This window comes from Saccharomyces kudriavzevii (assembly GCF_947243775.1).
Source record: "Saccharomyces kudriavzevii IFO 1802 strain IFO1802 genome assembly, chromosome: 2".
In the NCBI taxonomy this organism is placed as follows: Eukaryota; Fungi; Ascomycota; class Saccharomycetes; order Saccharomycetales; family Saccharomycetaceae; genus Saccharomyces; species Saccharomyces kudriavzevii.
The window spans coordinates 763,381-780,647 of NC_079273.1; the positions used below are offsets into that span (position 1 = coordinate 763,381).

A 17,267-nucleotide genomic window follows, 5' to 3' on the forward strand; every position below is an offset into this window, starting at 1 on the left:
CACGATGGGGAGTCCCTTTGCGCCTACTTTTACGTAAGAATAATATGTAACCTTTACAAAAATCTTCCATTTGGGTACATGAGAAGGGCAAGAACAAGAAGTTAAGTTAACCAAAGCAACGATGCCGGAGCAAGAATCCTTGACAGGGCAGGAAATGAGTACAATTCGCGATGGTTCTTCCGCCGATGGCATAAATATTGCAAATATGGAACGAGCTAGAGACACGGTAAGTGCGCAAACCGGCGTAGAAGGGGAAACAGAGATAGCCTCTGGAGATGAGGAAGATAGCATAGAGGATGAGGGAAGCAGCAGTGGAGGAAACAGTGCGACAGAAAGACTTGTGCCACACCACTTGAGAGAGCAAGCTGCCCGGCACATTGGAAGAATAGGAAGACATTTTAATATTCTTGATAGACTTTTTAAGAAACGTGCACAGCAGTCATCCGATTTACAGCAAGGTGCTATGTTTGATGGTGTATTTAGCAATTTGAGCGCAAAACCAGATACCACAGAAACAGAACGTAATAATGAACAAGATATACCACCTACTTATGACGAAGCCGCTGCTGATATGGCACCCTCGTACTATGGAATGGACTTGAACAATACAGATATTTATTACGATGAAATATGCATCGAGGGCCTCCCCGTAGGAAATATAGCAAATCTATTATGGAATATCATCGTGAGTACAAGTTTCCAGTTCATTGGCTTTTTGATAACTTACATTTTGCACACATCGCACGCAGCCAAACAAGGTTCAAGATTCGGGTTAGGGTTAACTTTCATTGGATACGGTTATTCAATGATTCCCAATGATGTTACTTCAAAAGTTGGTAAGAATAAAAGCTTGAATAGAATCAAATTAGAGGATCCAAATGAATTCGATAATGTTCGCCTTAATTCCCAAACGGCAACCCAAGATAATTTTGAATCACATTTAAATCATGGTTTGGATGAGGAAAAGCAAAGCATACCATGGCTAGCTGTTTTTGTAGGGCTTCTAGGTGCATTTATCACTCTCAAGAGTATATACGACTACATTCAAGTTAAAAAACTGGAGAAAAAATATCTTAACCAAAGTCAAAATCAAGCATAGGCTGTCTTCATTATGATAAAGGGAATATTATGTAACTTTTCTATAAATGACTGGAGGAACGTAAATAAAATTATAACAGGTAAAAGAAAAACATTAGATGATATACTCTACACAATAACACGTTTTTCAGTTCAAGCTAGCATAACTAACAGTTTTTCATAGATCGTGAAAACAATACCACCACTCAAGACCAATCTGCCCAATCTTGGTGTAGCCCCTTTCCAAAATGTCTTCAACCCTTCTTCCTTGAAAATTGTGGCAAAACAATTTATTGTGGAAGAATATTTGGTGGAATCCAAACTTTGCATTCTTGTCTTCACAGTGTCCAGAGGCATAGTAGAGTAAACCGTCACTATACCACTAAATGCACCCACTACGAAGGTCAAACCAGATGACAGTGGTTTATCTTTAGGTGAATCCGTATAATCTTGGATCAGGGTTTTGATCTTATTGTAACAACCTAATCTAACAGCTTGGTTTGCAGCCTGCCTCATGGAAACAGGTAAAACACCCCGATAAAGACCCGAAAACCCTTGATCACGAACCAATAATGAATAATTTCGTATCATACCACGACCATTATTATGATACCTTGGTTTAGCAGATTGCTTGTCATCGATCAAGGCAGTTTTGATTGCTTCGAAGGGCGTCACTGCAGCAACACTTTCCAACAGCCCTGCTCCTAACCCAGCTATTACACCCTTGGTGCCGCTTAGTTCTCCAGTTTCACGATCTCTCAGCATGTCTTTGATAGTATCAAAGCCCAGAAATCTAATACCCGTCTTGGCAGTATTACCAATAATGAATGCGGGACATCCAACATAAATGGAACCAAGACCTTGACTTTTGGCGGTTTTATAGATTAGGACTAAAGGATTTCTTGAAGCCTTAGACGCCTTATCGATCAATTGTAGCCTTGTTTTGGCAAACTCAAAAGGGTATGTTATACACGCTTCAACAGCACCGGCTAAGGAACCTGCAAAAAAAGAGTGTAATCGATCTACGTCACTTTTGGTCGCTTTATTAGACATTATTAAGCCCTTCTTTGGTGTTCGTTCATTTTAGTACGAAAGTGTATTAGTAAGATGCATTCTAATTGGGCCATTTGTGTGTTTTATATATTATTCTACGTTGCAATTTGATCCATCGTTATTCTTTTTTTTCTTCACTTTTTTCATTTAAAAATTCCGCAGGAATTCTTTGCTATTTTGTCTCAGTAAGATTGAAGAAATCGAAACAAAGAAGAATAGTGAAGGTTTAACGAAATGAGGTGCTAAGAGTGACAAGTCGGTGCTATTCAGCCCAGAAAAATTGCTCCATATTCTCGAGTACGAACCTGTCTGAATAGGTTTTGATGGGTTTGCAGAACCATTTAGAAACAGAAGCCCGTGCTATATGCGATAGAATAAGCAAAGTTACATGTGAAGGTACCAAAAGAGAAGATTTATTAAATTGAAGTCAATTGCAAGCAACTGCTTTAGCGTGAAGCGTAATATATAGCGCTACTCTATCAATGAGGGCAAACGCAAGTATTTTTCTGATTGAAAAACCCACTTTATACGTGCGAAAGCTGGAAATATTCAACGTAATGAATGTTAATATTTTTCCCTCGTTTTGAGGTATAAACTTCATGAACGTCATAAGTCCTCTAAAATCTCAAAACTATAGTCGTTTTGTTGCGCCAAAAAAGGCAACCCAACTCTTGACATACTACTACTGTCTTCCAATTGAACATAATGAACGCACATTGTTTGTCATTCATGTAAAATACTTTTTTTGTTACCTTTGCTTGAAAAGGAGACAGAACAAAAGGAAGAGATCTCTCAAAAGCAAGACCGATTTGGTTAGGACTGAATAGCCAGCTAAAAACTCTTCAGTAAAACAAAGCGTTTCGTTACTGCCTTTGGATAATTTATCGGCCGTGTTCGAGGTGAGGATGACATAAAGAGTTACAGAAGGATTTTGCTGCCATATATTTTCCCAGATCATACTAATGGCTTAGCAGTTAAAGCACTAGATCAGACAAATGCCGTTAAATGTGAGGCTACTACTCATTGGAAAAAAAGAAGTGCGTCTATGGCTGAATGTCTTCAAAGGTTAGGGTGAAAAATGGAAGCGACAACTAGCAGTACAGGTTTTACACCGGGTCGGTGCTGCGTTGTCTGCTTTTTCTTGTCCTATTGATTCGTTTTTTATTTAAATGAAGAGTTATCTCGATCAACGGTGCAGTACATAGAATCACAGAAAATAATTATTGACGCTGATGTATTAAAATGCCTGGCCAAAAGTATAGACTTGTGATTTTTGTAAGAAATCTTTCTTTTATTACTATGTTAACTGTAATGTCAGAATATTTGTACTTCGAGAGATGCGAAGTGTGAAAATATTGTCGTCACTACTATCAAGAGTCGACATTTTGACAACCACGTAATGCTCCATGGTGCCTTGTATGTGAGGGCTTTCGAGATTACGCTCGCAGGACCCTTTGAAAAAATGCAGTGATGGAAGCGCAGAATTATAGACGTTTATAGCGTCCTCTATGCTACTTTTATTGTCAAACTAACGACATTTTCAGGGGTGTGTAGATATTATCATTTACCGCATCTTCAATAGCACCATTATTACTAGCAAAAAGGAACTATCAGGTACACTGAAAGTGCTAATAAATGATGACCGCCCAATTTTGCCATGGGCATTTATAGGGTAAAGTCTGTCATTAACAGTATGAGTTACAGAGGAAGCTAAGATACAAGCGGCCTCCCGGACAGTAGAGTTACTGGGAATTCTATGGTCATCTGTTATTATATGTACGAATCTACCGTCAAGTTCGGATAGTGTGTAATTACCCAACAGAGGAATAGGCCGATTTTTGGACCATATTAAGATCCCTGAACAGAAAGAAAGTCAAGAAGTGCGTGTTAGTTACATCTTAGAATGTGCCTAAGCTAGTGAAGAAGCACAATTTTAAAGCGCTCGAGATCATATGAACTAATCAATGATATTCCAAAAAATCATAACACTTGCCGACTCTTCCGATGGATGATGGGCACATAATAGGAGGTCGTTTTTGAGTGAATCTTGAGATAAGCGACAGCAAAATATTGATTATGACATCACAAAAAGCAACTTGCTTTCACTGGAAATCGGGTTAAAATGCAGTACATTCCTGTCTGTTTAACTTAGTCATGCTGCTGACTTGGACTAAGAGGTTTTGGTGGCAGATGGTTGGCTTTGGCATGGTCTTTCAAAGTGGCAAATAAAGCAGGAAGTACTTTTCTTGATTTGGTTCAGATTACATTTACGCCTGGGACAGTGCCTTTTTTATAGATTTAGCAGATGCAAAATGCTCGAGAAAATTTAGGATTAAGAATTGCTTCTTCGAGAAAGGGAGCAAGGAGAATGAAATAATGATCAATAGCTGCATTTATCCTTGCTGTATCGCAAGTTTGTTAGTTCAAGTCTTACGATTTACTCAAGCCTCACCGAAAAATGCTTGAGTGGTATGAGACGCGGATAGAGCGAATGAAGCAGCATTATCAATTTGACACAAGAAGCCTTTTTTGCAATTATTCGGGTTGAATCATCAAATACTAAAGAATAAAAAAACATAAAAAGGGATAAAATACCATCGCCTTGGAGATATAGACTGTAATATAATGGAAAGCGCATTGCTGATAAGCCGTTAGTATACCTTTTGTTCTGTGGCGGGGGTCCCTTGTTTCCTATCTGTGGCAGTTATACTCGAAGACATGCGATGTGCGTGAATATATGTGTGGCTTTCCTTCCAATTTCACTAGGTGATTGGGTGTAAATTTGTCAATACACAGAAGTTTGATAATCTACGTACTAGTGTCACTTCAGTTTCTATAAAAACAAACGATCTACCAACTAGAACAACATGGCACGTAATTACTGATAATATAATGACCAAATACTAAATTATTTTTGACATCAAACTCGTACGATGCTGAAATCTATCAGACACATCTCACCAAATAAAAACAAAGACGGCATCTATGGCAGCATCGAAGTAACAGAAACTTCTCTGGTCGAAGATAACGCAGACATTGAGGATGTGGATAAGGATGAAGATATGGCACTTTCAAGAATTCCAAACCTGTGGATTATCGAAGCTACTCTTTTTTCCAATGTCTTTCTATCAGGGTTTGATGGTACTGTCACGGCATCGACGTATCAAACGATTGGTAACGAATTTAACCAAATGAGCATTTCAAATTGGATTACAACTGCGTATTTAATTACATCAACATCTTTTCAACCACTTTATGGTTCCTTTTCTGATGCACTTGGTCGAAGGAACTGTCTTTTCTTTGCCAATGCTGCCTTTACTATTGGATGTTTAGCCTGTAGTTTATCAACGAACATCTATACACTTAGTTTGATGAGGGCTTTAGCAGGTATAGGTGGCGGCGGCTTGATCACCCTCTCTACCATTGTGAATTCCGATGTTATTCCGAGTTCAAAAAGAGGAATTTTTCAAGCATTTCAGAATTTGCTTCTAGGATTCGGTGCCATATGCGGAGCATCTTTTGGTGGTACCATCGCTTCGACTATTGGTTGGAGATGGTGTTTTCTCATTCAAGTGCCAATATCAATAATTAGCTCCGTATTAATGAATTATTATGTACCTAACCAGAAGGAATATAATCATGAAAACTCCAACATCTTCCGTAATTCCAAAAGAATTCTTACAGATATAGATATTACTGGCTCAATCCTTATAATAACTGGTCTCACATTGCAGCTCCTTTACCTGAGCTTGGGATGCTCTGGTTCCAAGCTTTCATGGACTAGCCCGTCTGTGTTACTGCTATTGGTTGGCAGTATAGCCATTCTTTTACTGTTTATCTCGCATGAAAAGAAAACGACCGCTAGAGCGATCATTCCTATGGAGCTAGTGAGCTCCTCATACAGTTTCGTGGTGCTTTTGATTAGTATACTGGTCGGTTTTGCCAGTTATGCCTATCTCTTTACTTTACCGTTATTCTTTCAGATCGTGCTAGGAGACTCGACTGCCAAAGCTGGACTACGTCTCGCAATCCCGTCTCTATTTACCCCAGTTGGCAGCCTTATAACTGGATTTTCCATGAGCAAATACAATTGTTTGCGATCTTTACTCTACGTTGGCGTGTCTCTGATGTTTCTGGGTAACTTTTTGTTTTTGTTTATTGAAAAAACATCACCAAATTGGTTGATCAGTTTGTTTTTGATCCCTGCAAATTTGGGACAGGGAATCACCTTTCCCACGACATTGTTTACTTTTATATTTCTGTTCCCTAAGAGCGATCAAGCTACTGCAACATCAACTTTATATCTGTTCCGAAGCATTGGATCCGTTTGGGGTGTTGCAATTTCTGCTGGTGTTATCCAACTATCTTTTGCAAAGTACTTGCGCTCTAATCTGAAAGATATGCTGGATGAAAACACAATAGCCAAATTAATTACCAAGCTCAACGCCAATTCTTCATATATTGAATCTTTACATGGTGAGGTGAAGAACACGGTAATAGAGAGCTTCGACGCTGCGACGAAAAGGGCTCACCTAATGTCTACCCTACTTTCTTTATTGGCGTTGATATTATGCATAGTCAAAAACAATTTGACGAAACCCAAAACAAGAAAATAAGAAATATACACTCTTGGGTGTATCTCGTCAATAACGAAATCCAGATTTTTCCCTTGTCAATAAACGTTTCTCGTGCCGTCAAGCATGTCTTGAAGATTATGACTGGATAGCAGTTTGGAGGTACCGACGGATACAACTCTCTAATGTTATTTTTACACTACTTTCTGTAGAACTTTACTAAATACATACTAATTTGATAAACTGACACTAAGATGTGGCTGTGAAAAGTACTAAATATTCCTAGGCAAATAGAAAGGGTTCGATATTTCTATGCCGTGTATAACTTCTAAGCTGGGGCTCGAACAAAAATCCACCCCACTTTTCTAGTTTGTGTATCACCATTTTTATCTTTTTTTCAGGAAAGGTCTCGTGTAATTATCCCAGTTTGTCTTTTTGTAGTTTTTATTGAAACCACAGTGCGGCTTTGCAAGTTTGTAAATCGGAATTTGAGTCACAGATCCTAGAAAAACTCCACACTTTTTCCACGCTTTGCAACGATAACGATCAAGGCCCGCCAAATTAGATGCAAACTGAAGTTCGAACACTTCTACTCATTTACATATTGTCGATTGCACTCTCATTTGGCTGGTGTAAGGTAAGAAAAAAAACAATATAAATAGATGAACCAACAATGTATTTTACTACACACAGATCTTGTAAGATATTTTGGCATTCTTATTATGATAGCTTGCTCTATACATAATCGCCATCTATTAGCTAACATCAAGGTCTCCTAAGCAAGTCGATAGCGTTACTGATGCTCGGAAAAAAAAATTCACACAAGAGTTCAACTGAAGTCTTAGATAATCAGGAAGACACTGATATCGAAGTTTTTGAATCTGAATACCGCACATATAGGGAATCCGAAGCGGCAGAGAACAGGGACAATTTTCAAAATGGTGATGATCAGAGCTGGAAGATAAACGGTAAGCAAAAATATGAAGTAACAAAAAGCGAGGTGTCAGATGTTGCCTATGATTCTATTCCAGCATATGAAGAGAGCACAGTGACTTTAAAGGAATACTATGATCACTCTATCAAGAGTAGCTTAACCGTAAAATCGGCAGGTGACTATCTCTACTCCCTTTTCCCTATTATAAAATGGCTTCCCCACTATAACTTTACGTGGGGCTATGCAGATTTGGTGGCGGGAATTACAGTCGGGTGTGTTCTTGTGCCTCAATCCATGTCCTACGCCCAAATCGCCAGTTTGTCGCCTGAATATGGTTTATATTCCTCTTTTATTGGCGCTTTTATCTACTCTTTATTTGCCACATCGAAAGATGTTTGTATTGGTCCAGTCGCTGTTATGTCATTACAAACAGCTAAAGTGATTGCCGAAGTTTTGAAAAAATACCCAGAAGGTCAAACAGAAGTCACGGGTCCTATAATTGCGACTGCCCTTTGTTTCCTTTGTGGGGTTGTCTCTACTGCACTGGGCGTACTACGCCTGGGGTTTTTGGTTGAGTTGATTTCTCTGAATGCTGTTGCTGGTTTTATGACCGGTTCAGCATTCAGCATTATTTGGGGTCAAATTCCTGCTCTTATGGGCTACAACTCACTAGTCAATACTAGAGAAGCGACGTATAAGGTTGTGATTAATACTCTCAAGCATCTACCAAACACGAAGTTAGACGCTGTTTTTGGTCTAATTCCATTAGTAATTCTTTATGTATGGAAGTGGTGGTGTGGAACATTTGGTATTACATTGGCGGATAGATATTACCGAAATCAGCCAAAGATTGCAAATAGATTAAAATCATTCTATTTCTACGCACAAGCTATGAGAAACGCTGTCGTTATAATTGTTTTCACGGCGATATCATGGCGTATAACAAGGAACAAATCATCAAAAGAACGTCCTATCAGTATTTTGGGCACGGTCCCCTCTGGTTTGAATGAGGTGGGTGTCATGAAAATTCCCGAAGGTTTGCTATCTAATATGAGTTCAGAATTACCTGCTTCAATCATTGTTCTGGTGCTAGAACATATCGCTATTTCAAAATCATTCGGTAGAATTAATGATTACAAGGTCATCCCTGACCAAGAGCTAATCGCAATTGGTGTGACAAACTTGATAGGAACATTTTTTCACTCATACCCAGCAACAGGATCATTTTCCAGATCTGCTTTGAAAGCGAAATGTAACGTGCGTACCCCATTTTCCGGAATATTCACTGGCGCTTGTGTGTTATTAGCACTCTATTGTTTGACTAGCGCTTTCTTTTTTATTCCTAAGGCGACATTATCAGCAGTTATTATTCACGCTGTTTCTGATCTATTGACTTCTTATAAAACCACCTGGATTTTTTGGAAAACCAATCCCTTAGATTGTATCTCATTTATTGCTACAGTCTTTATTACCGTGTTTTCGTCCATTGAAAACGGTATATATTTTGCAATGTGTTGGTCATGCGCAATGTTGCTATTGAAGCAGGCATTTCCAGCCGGGAAATTCCTTGGTCGTGTTGAGGTAGCTGAAGTATTGAATCCAACAGTACAAGAAGGTATTAATGCTGTGACATCATCTAATGAATTGCCCAATGAACTAAGTAAACAAGTTAAATCTACCGTCGATGTTTTGCCAGCTCCAGAATATAAGTTTAGTGTAAAATGGATTCCATTTGATCACGATTATTCAAGAGAGTTGAATCGCTATACTAAAGTTCGCCCTCCACCACCTGGTGTCATAGTATATCGTTTGGCTGATAGTTTTACTTATGTGAACTGTTCGAGGCATTATGACATTATATTTGATCGCATTAAGGAAGAAACAAGACGAGGGCAACTAATAAGCCTGAGGAAAAAGTCCGATCGACCATGGAATGATCCTGGCGAGTGGAAAATGCCGAATTCTTTTAAAGCTCTGTTTAAATTCAAACGGAAATCAGCAACGACGGATAACGAATTGCCAGTATCAAGTGGTAGGAATAACCAGGAATCCTACGAGAAGCCGCTATTGAAAGTTGTCTGCCTAGATTTTTCTCAAGTCGCCCAAGTGGACTCAACCGCTGTTCAAAGTCTCGTCGATCTGAGAAAGGCTGTGAATAAGTATGCAGACAGACAAGTCGAATTTCATTTTGCCGGGATCATATCTCCATGGATTAAAAGAAGTCTTTTGAGCGTAAAATTCGGAACTACAAATGAAGAGTACAGTGATGACTCAATCATTGCTGGTCATTCTAGTTTTCACGTTGCGAAAGTTCTGAAAGATGATGTAGATTATACTGAAGAGGATAGCCGTATAAGTACATCGTACAGCAATTATGAGACCTTGTGTGCTGCAACTGGTACGAACTTACCATTCTTTCACATCGATATACCAGATTTTTCCAAATGGGATGTATAGCACCAAAAGAAAAAAAAAAAAAAAAAAAAGTCAGTATATAGTTTCAGTATTTGCCTATCGGTACTTTGGAAATGGGATCTGAATAGCTTCACAAATGTAGATTACTTTAATATTTTTTAGTTAGTATCTGTAAGTCTTTATGATATTATGCCGAAGGACCTAGGATATTTTTATCGTATTTATCTTAATCACCAGACCTTTTATTTGCGAGGGCTCCACGGAGGTAAAACTGGTAAATTCATCAAAAATTGAAATAGTTTTTAACGCTTTATGCAAAATAGGGAAGAGAACACACATTATGATGCCATGGCATATTAATGAACCCATCATAACACAATTCCAAACCATGGATGAAAAAGATATGCATGTTTTGAAAGATACAGAGGTAGAAGCATCAAATGGATTAAGCCAAGACTACATTTAAGGTGATTCGAAAAAAGTGCTTTTCTTTCGAAAGAAAAGTTGGTGGGTAAACACAAATTTCCAGGATGAGTGTGAAACGGTTGTAGACTGACCCTCGTCTACTAATGTGTATTTTTGAGTGCATTTTTTTATTAGTAATTTTTGGATAGCATGAATGATTCGCTTTTAAGTTATAAAAATGTTATACTAAAGATATTAAAGATGCCTTGTCAAGTCATATTTTTAATCAAAACTTCACTCAAAAATGACAGGGTGGCCTCAATGGTCACTCTGGATTTTATCTATAACAAAAGTGCTTAAAATCTAATCCTATTCATATTGAAGATAAATCTTCTACTTCTCTCACAATTCAATAAAGATGCATTTGATGGTAGTTCAGTAATGTTGAATTGTATCCACGGACATTGTCCACCAGATAATTCAACTACGGATAAAGCCCCGGCCCGCCCGTCAATACTCTATAGTGCGCCACACTTTCGAAGTGGTGATGATAAGAAGGGACTTAGATACAGTCTTATATATAACCACTCAAAAAGAGAAGCTTACAAGAAGACCAAGAAGTACTATTTTAAACAGATACAACAGAATAGTGGCAACATCATTTAGTCGACAGATGAAATCAAAAGAACTTAAAATCCGGTCAAAGAGTAAGGACCATAAGTGTTGTGGAACAAATGGTCAGAGTATACCTCTGGGCATTAGGCAAAACAAGAGAGACGAGTGCTGTGATATTCATGCTGAAAAGTGTACTGTTGATCAATCGGAAATTTCCGCAGGTGAAAAGTTTGCCCACGAGGCCAAAAGTACTTCTCAAGAATGTTTGGACGATTGCGAAGAGATGTGTAATGACGACGTTGATTCTGTATTGGACGAATGCAGAGGAGCTAGCGACTGTCGTGAAAGTACTCTAACTGACCCTGCTTATCTATCCAAATCTTGTGAGGAAGAATGTTGCGATGAAGACTCCGCTGTGATGGCTGAGGAAATCACAGATAATTGCGAAAATGGGTGCTGTGATGAGCAACCAATAGTTAACCTCCATGCAAACGAATACAAAGGCTATCTGAATAATGATAATATTGGAGAGGCGCCTGACTGTATGGGCGATATTAACCAATCTATAGAAAACGACTCAAGCTGTTATTCCTCCAAATTGACTAATTCTACGTTTAGAAAAAGATTTTTAAGGTCAACTACTGAAATTTTGGGTAGATTCGATTGCTGTGAAGTCAATAACCCACCATGTTGCAACACCGCGTGTGTTGAACACCTCGCCTCCCGTAGTTCTAAGAAGAGAATGTCTGACGGAAGTTTGGACATGGCTACTGATTTTGAAACCTTTAGAAATCTTTCCACAGGCGCTGGTGGTACTTCAAATGAAGAATCCTCCAACGAAAGATATTCCAAGATATTTAAGCGTTACAGTTCAATTTTGGAAACTCTTGGATGCATTTGCAGCTATTTGTTTACTATAGGAGAAGAATCTTGCTGTCGTCCAAGAATTCGTTTTTCTATGGAAAGAGAAGCTTCGATGGGAGCAAAATACTCATACCGTGATGCTACTGGATGTTCAATGCGTAAAGGTTCCAGAGTCAAGAAAAGGGGTTTGTACAATGCAAATATCTCCACTTCAAACTCTTCCTGCACGAAAGAGTGTTGTTCCAAAAAGAAGAAATTCGCTGCGGCCACGACAACCGTTTCTCATTGCTCTTCGAACGATATTCCATCAATTACATCTCTGAAATCAAGTGGAGAAACTGTCCATTCTGACCTTGAAGCGGGGTATGCCACTAAAGAGCATATCGTCCTCAGTGTATCTGGAATGACCTGTACTGGCTGTGAGACGAAACTTAAGAGATCCCTTGCTGCCTTAAAGTCCGTGCAGAATTTGAATACTAGTTTGATATTATCACAAGCGGAATTTGATTTGAACATTTCTCTAGCGTCTGTCAAAGACGTTATAAAACACTTGAATAGAACCACAGAATTCAAATATGAACAGATTTTGACTCATGGCTCAACCATAAACATTATTGTACCTAGTTTAGCAAAGGATTTTGTTAATAGTGAATGGCCAGAAGGAGTAACAGAGCTGAAGGTTGCGGGCAAAAACATTGTTCGCGTGAATTTTGATCCCAAAGTTATAGGTGCAAGAGACCTCATCAGAAAGGGATGGGACGTCCCTGTTGAGCTTGCTTCCCCTACTGGTCATCCAGCACTTGAAGTAGGAAATAAGCATTTGCGTCGTGTGGGATTAACAACTCTTCTGTCGATATTACTAACGATTCCAATTCTTGTCATGGCTTGGGCTCCGAATCTCGATGTAAGCCTTTCGACTATGTCTGCATCAATGGGACTTGCTACTATTGTGCAATTTGCTGTAGCAGGGCCATTTTATTCGAACGCTCTGAAAAGTCTGGTGTTTTCCAGATTGATTGATATGGATCTTCTTATAGTTGTAAGTACTAGCGCTGCCTACATTTTTTCAGTTGTATCATTTGGATATTTTGTTGCAGGGCAGCCTTTGTCTACAGAGCAGTTTTTTGAAACTAGTTCTTTGCTTGTAACGTTGATTATGGTTGGTCGTTTTGTTAGTGAGTTGGCCAGATATAGGGCGGTGAAATCAATATCACTTCGTTCTTTACAAGTTTCTTCGGCAATTGTCATTAATGAGGATCATACCGAGACAGAAATAGATATCAGACTACTTCAATACGGTGATGTGTTCAAGGCTGTACCAGATTCAAGAATTCCGACTGACGGAACAGTCATATCTGGTTCTTCGGAAGCAAACGAAGCCATGATTACTGGTGAGTCCAAGCCTGTTCTCAAAAAATTTCAATCTACTGTTATTGCAGGATCTGTCAATGGCTCTGGTACGTTGGTTGTAAGGCTAACTAAGCTTCCAGGAAACAATACTGTAAGCATGATAGCTACTATGGTTGATGAAGCAAAACTGTCAAAACCAAGAATACAAAATATCGCTGATAAAATTGCAGGTTACTTTGTTCCCTTCATCATTGGTATCACCATTATTACCTTTTGTATTTGGATTGGTGTTGGAATAAATGTTAGTAAAAAACCACGTTCTGACGCTGCTATTCAGGCCACAATATATGCTATAACGGTATTAATTGTCTCTTGCCCCTGTGCTATTGGGCTTGCGGTTCCTATGGTATTCGTGGTTGCCAGTGGGGTAGCAGCAAAACGAGGAGTGGTCTTCAAGTCAGCAATGAGCATAGAGGTTGCTCATAATGTTTCAGATGTAGTTTTTGATAAAACTGGTACTTTGACTGAGGGGAAGCTCTCTGTTGTTCGCGAAATCATGGGTGGTAATCAGGATAATATTAGATCCTTACTACTCGGATTGGTTGAGGGAATGAACCACCCCGTGTCTATTGCAATAGCATCATATCTCAAAGACCGAGGTGTATCTGCTTCCAATGTTTCAGACACAAAAGTTATGACTGGGAAGGGCATAGAAGGGATCTCTCACTCAGGCTTGAAACTAAGGGGGGGAAACTCTCGTTGGCTGGCCTTCACTGGCAACTCTCGTGTGCAAGAAGCTCTCTCTCAAGGGCATACGGTTTTTTGTTTCAGCGTAAATGCTTCACTCGCCGCTATCTATGCACTTGATGATTCTTTACGAGTAGACGCAATCTTCACGGTCAACGCCTTGCGCCAAAAAGGAATCTCGATTCATATCTTATCAGGGGATGATGATGGAGCAGTTCGTTCTCTGGCCTCTCGCCTTGAAATTGATAGTGCCAATATCCGTTCCCATGCAACCCCTGCGGATAAGCGCGACTATGTTAGAAACCTTCTCAAGAAAACAGAGGACGAGGGCTCTTCTCAGTCAAAAGCGCCTGTTGTTATTTTTTGTGGTGATGGCACCAATGATGCAGTTGCTTTGGCTCAGGCAACGATTGGTGTTCACATCAATGAAGGAAGTGAGGTATCTAAATTGGCTGCTGACGTCGTTACGATGAGGCCAAATCTTGCCTGTATTCTGACTATGATAGATGTAAGCCAAAAAGCGATGTTTAGGGTTAAACTAAATTTTGCGTGGAGTTTTATTTACAACTTGTTTGCCATTTTATTGGCAGCTGGGGCCTTTGTGAATGTTCATATTCCACCAGAGTATGCAGGCTTAGGGGAACTTGTTAGTATCCTTCCTGTAATCCTTATTGCTTTTCTTTTGCGCTATTCGAAGATCCACTCTCCCAACGCTGGCTCAGTATCATAGTTTGTTTTCTACATCAGCTTTTTTTGAAGAGAATGGTTTTTTTTTATATTAAGGTGAGAGTAAAATATTTTAAACACGGCAGTAGATTTATCATAACTGTTATTCATATTTTTTTCATCAGAATATATATAAGTAAGAAATACACATAGCAAAATCATGTAAGAGCAGGTTATAGATAATACGATAGAATATGAATCATTTCATTTCATGAAAAAAATTTATTAATTAGTCCTATTGCAATTATGTCATTTGATATTCACCACCAAAACGAGGTGCATTTAAGATGATTCCATTAATGATACCCGCAATTAAACCGGCAATTGGTAAAGTCAAGAACCAACCAGAGTAACACCAGGCAACCATTCTCCAATTGACCGATTTGAAATCTTTATTACATAAACCGACAGCAACAATACCACCAACGGCAATCTGGGTAGTAGAAGTAGGGATACCTAATTGAGTGGCCATAACGGTTGTGATAGCAGCGGCTAATTCGATTGAAAAACCTCTTGAAGGTGATTGCAGAATCATTTTATTACCCAAGTTTTTGATGATATTATAACCGTAGGTCCAACAACCAATGACTAAAGCGACACCACCGTAGGCTAAAACCCATACGGGGACTTCTGATTTTGCCGCAGTAGTATTGGTTTTCCAAATCTCATAAACCGCAGATAAAGGACCAGTAGCGTTGGCAACATCATTAGCACCATGGGCAAAGGACATAGTGGCTGCTGTGATAGCTTGAAGAACAGAGTAAATATACTCGACCCTATTATCGTAAAATTTAGATCTTTTGTACATGCCCTTTAGATCACCGGATAACATATCTTTATCATTAACTTGAGCGTGAATAACATCCTGGGTCCAGCCATGGGAGATGACTAACCAAAATAATCGAGGCCATTTCTTGGGTCCTTGCTTTAATAACGACCACCAGTATTGTTTAGTTGTTAGTTTTGTTTCAGGTTCAGTCTCAGTTCTCACTAAGTCCACCTCCTGAATATCTTCTTTGTTTTTAACGGAGTCATTACAGTTACTGGCAGACTTGTTTTCTTCATCTTCAACTTCAACGGCTGTTCCAAGATCTCTTCTACCTTCATAGTAATCAATTGTCAGTTGGTGGCCTTCTGGCATTGGTGGGATATCATCAGTGGACTTCAAGTAGAAAGATGGGCCTCTGAAAATATCAATCAATTTCAGGGTCCAATCCTGATCCAGCACCTTTCTTCTGTAGAAGGGGTAGAAAAAGATGAAATAAATGACCGAAGCAATTGCACCTGTAAGAACAATCGAAACTGCAGTTTCTGTTCCGGATAAATCGTCCAAATGTAAGTTTGGAGAACCCTTCCACACAATCAGCATCGTCAAGATGGAGAAGGTGGCAAAAACTAAAACGCCAACCAGTAGCAAAGCATTCTTGATTGATCTTTCCAAAGATCTAACTTCAAGGACAGAAAATCTAGAAATGGAAAAAACAATGGCCGCGATGATGCCTGCTAAAATTGGAGCAATAAACCAAGAGGCAATAATCTGCGAAACACCACTCCAGCCCCAAACAACACCTCTGGCGCCACCGGCTGCAATACCGGCTCCAATAGTGCCACCAACAATAGAATGAGTGGTAGAAACTGGCATTCCGATCACCGTAGCAAACGTTAACCAGCATGATGAACCAATCAAAGCGCTGGTCATAGTGAGCATCAAAACAGCAGGGTCATTAGTAAAGATGGAAGAATCTATAATGTTGTTTTTAATAGTACCGGAAACTCTGGCGCCTGCCAAAACCGCACCTAAGAACTCACAAATACCCGCCAAAATCATAGCTTGCCAGTATTTCAGAGACCTGGAAGAGATCGACGAGGCAAACGAGTTTGCAACGTCATTTGCCCCAATGTTAAAAGCATCCAAGAATGCAAATAGCATGGCTATGGCAAAAATATAATCGAACTGATGTAAAGCCATTTTTGCTGATTCTTTTTCTTTTCGTGGTCGGAGTAGCAATGCTTCTGCTTTCTTGTCCTTAATCCTTGTCGCTCACTTTTATGGTATTCTACGAGAACAATAATAAGATAAAACTTCGCCAGCAAGTGACGTACTTATATAAGATTCAAGTCCCAACGAAAGAAAACCAGGCTTAGATACATGAATGGGTTGAAACATCAAACAAGATCTTGAAAGCAATTCGTTTATTCTCTATTGATTTACGTAATGAAAGGGTCCGAAGTGGCTGTGACGCTACTACCAATAAATAAATTACATTCATGAAGTCATTTCTCCCACGTGCTGCAATCATATGCAATTTATTGAGATCGCATAATATTTTCTACGGACCATGCTTAGCGCCTTTCGACGATTTTTTAGTCGTAATTCGATAGCCACCCAAGGGTCCAATTTAACCCATTATCACAACGTGGGGACAGAAAAAGTAAAAAAACGTCAGTTGCGTCGCTACGCATTTTTACAGGCGAAGCCGTTCTTCAGCGGTGTGGCGCAATCTGTG

General features: G+C 39.3%; 6 protein-coding genes across 6 annotated transcripts; 4 read left to right on the top strand and 2 right to left on the bottom strand.

Moving 5' to 3' along the window:
* Positions 1–121: 121 nt before the first annotated feature.
* On the top strand, positions 122–1,099 carry BSD2 (Bsd2p; the record flags this gene model as incomplete). Its single annotated transcript, XM_056230970.1, has 1 exon — positions 122–1,099. The coding sequence occupies one exon, from the start codon at positions 122–124 to the stop codon at positions 1,097–1,099; it is 978 nt and encodes a 325-aa protein (XP_056086272.1).
* Positions 1,100–1,230: 131 nt separating this feature from the next.
* CTP1 (Ctp1p) lies at positions 1,231–2,130 on the bottom strand (the record flags this gene model as incomplete). The annotated part of the gene is made up of 1 exon (XM_056230981.1): positions 1,231–2,130. One exon carries the CDS (start codon positions 2,128–2,130, stop codon positions 1,231–1,233), a length of 900 nt encoding a protein of 299 aa, XP_056086273.1.
* A 3,191-nt stretch (positions 2,131–5,321) lies between these two features.
* Positions 5,322–6,746, top strand: VBA2 (Vba2p; the record flags this gene model as incomplete). Its single annotated transcript, XM_056230992.1, has 1 exon — positions 5,322–6,746. The coding sequence occupies one exon, from the start codon at positions 5,322–5,324 to the stop codon at positions 6,744–6,746; it is 1,425 nt and encodes a 474-aa protein (XP_056086274.1).
* A 757-nt stretch (positions 6,747–7,503) lies between these two features.
* SUL1 (sulfate permease) lies at positions 7,504–10,095 on the top strand (the record flags this gene model as incomplete). Its single annotated transcript, XM_056231003.1, has 1 exon — positions 7,504–10,095. One exon carries the CDS (start codon positions 7,504–7,506, stop codon positions 10,093–10,095), a length of 2,592 nt encoding a protein of 863 aa, XP_056086275.1.
* Positions 10,096–11,005: 910 nt separating this feature from the next.
* PCA1 (cation-transporting P-type ATPase PCA1) lies at positions 11,006–14,764 on the top strand (the record flags this gene model as incomplete). The annotated part of the gene is made up of 1 exon (XM_056231014.1): positions 11,006–14,764. The coding sequence occupies one exon, from the start codon at positions 11,006–11,008 to the stop codon at positions 14,762–14,764; it is 3,759 nt and encodes a 1,252-aa protein (XP_056086276.1).
* Positions 14,765–15,004: 240 nt separating this feature from the next.
* Positions 15,005–16,729, bottom strand: PHO89 (Pho89p; the record flags this gene model as incomplete). Its single annotated transcript, XM_056231025.1, has 1 exon — positions 15,005–16,729. One exon carries the CDS (start codon positions 16,727–16,729, stop codon positions 15,005–15,007), a length of 1,725 nt encoding a protein of 574 aa, XP_056086277.1.
* Between the last annotated feature and the right edge of the window lie 538 nt (positions 16,730–17,267).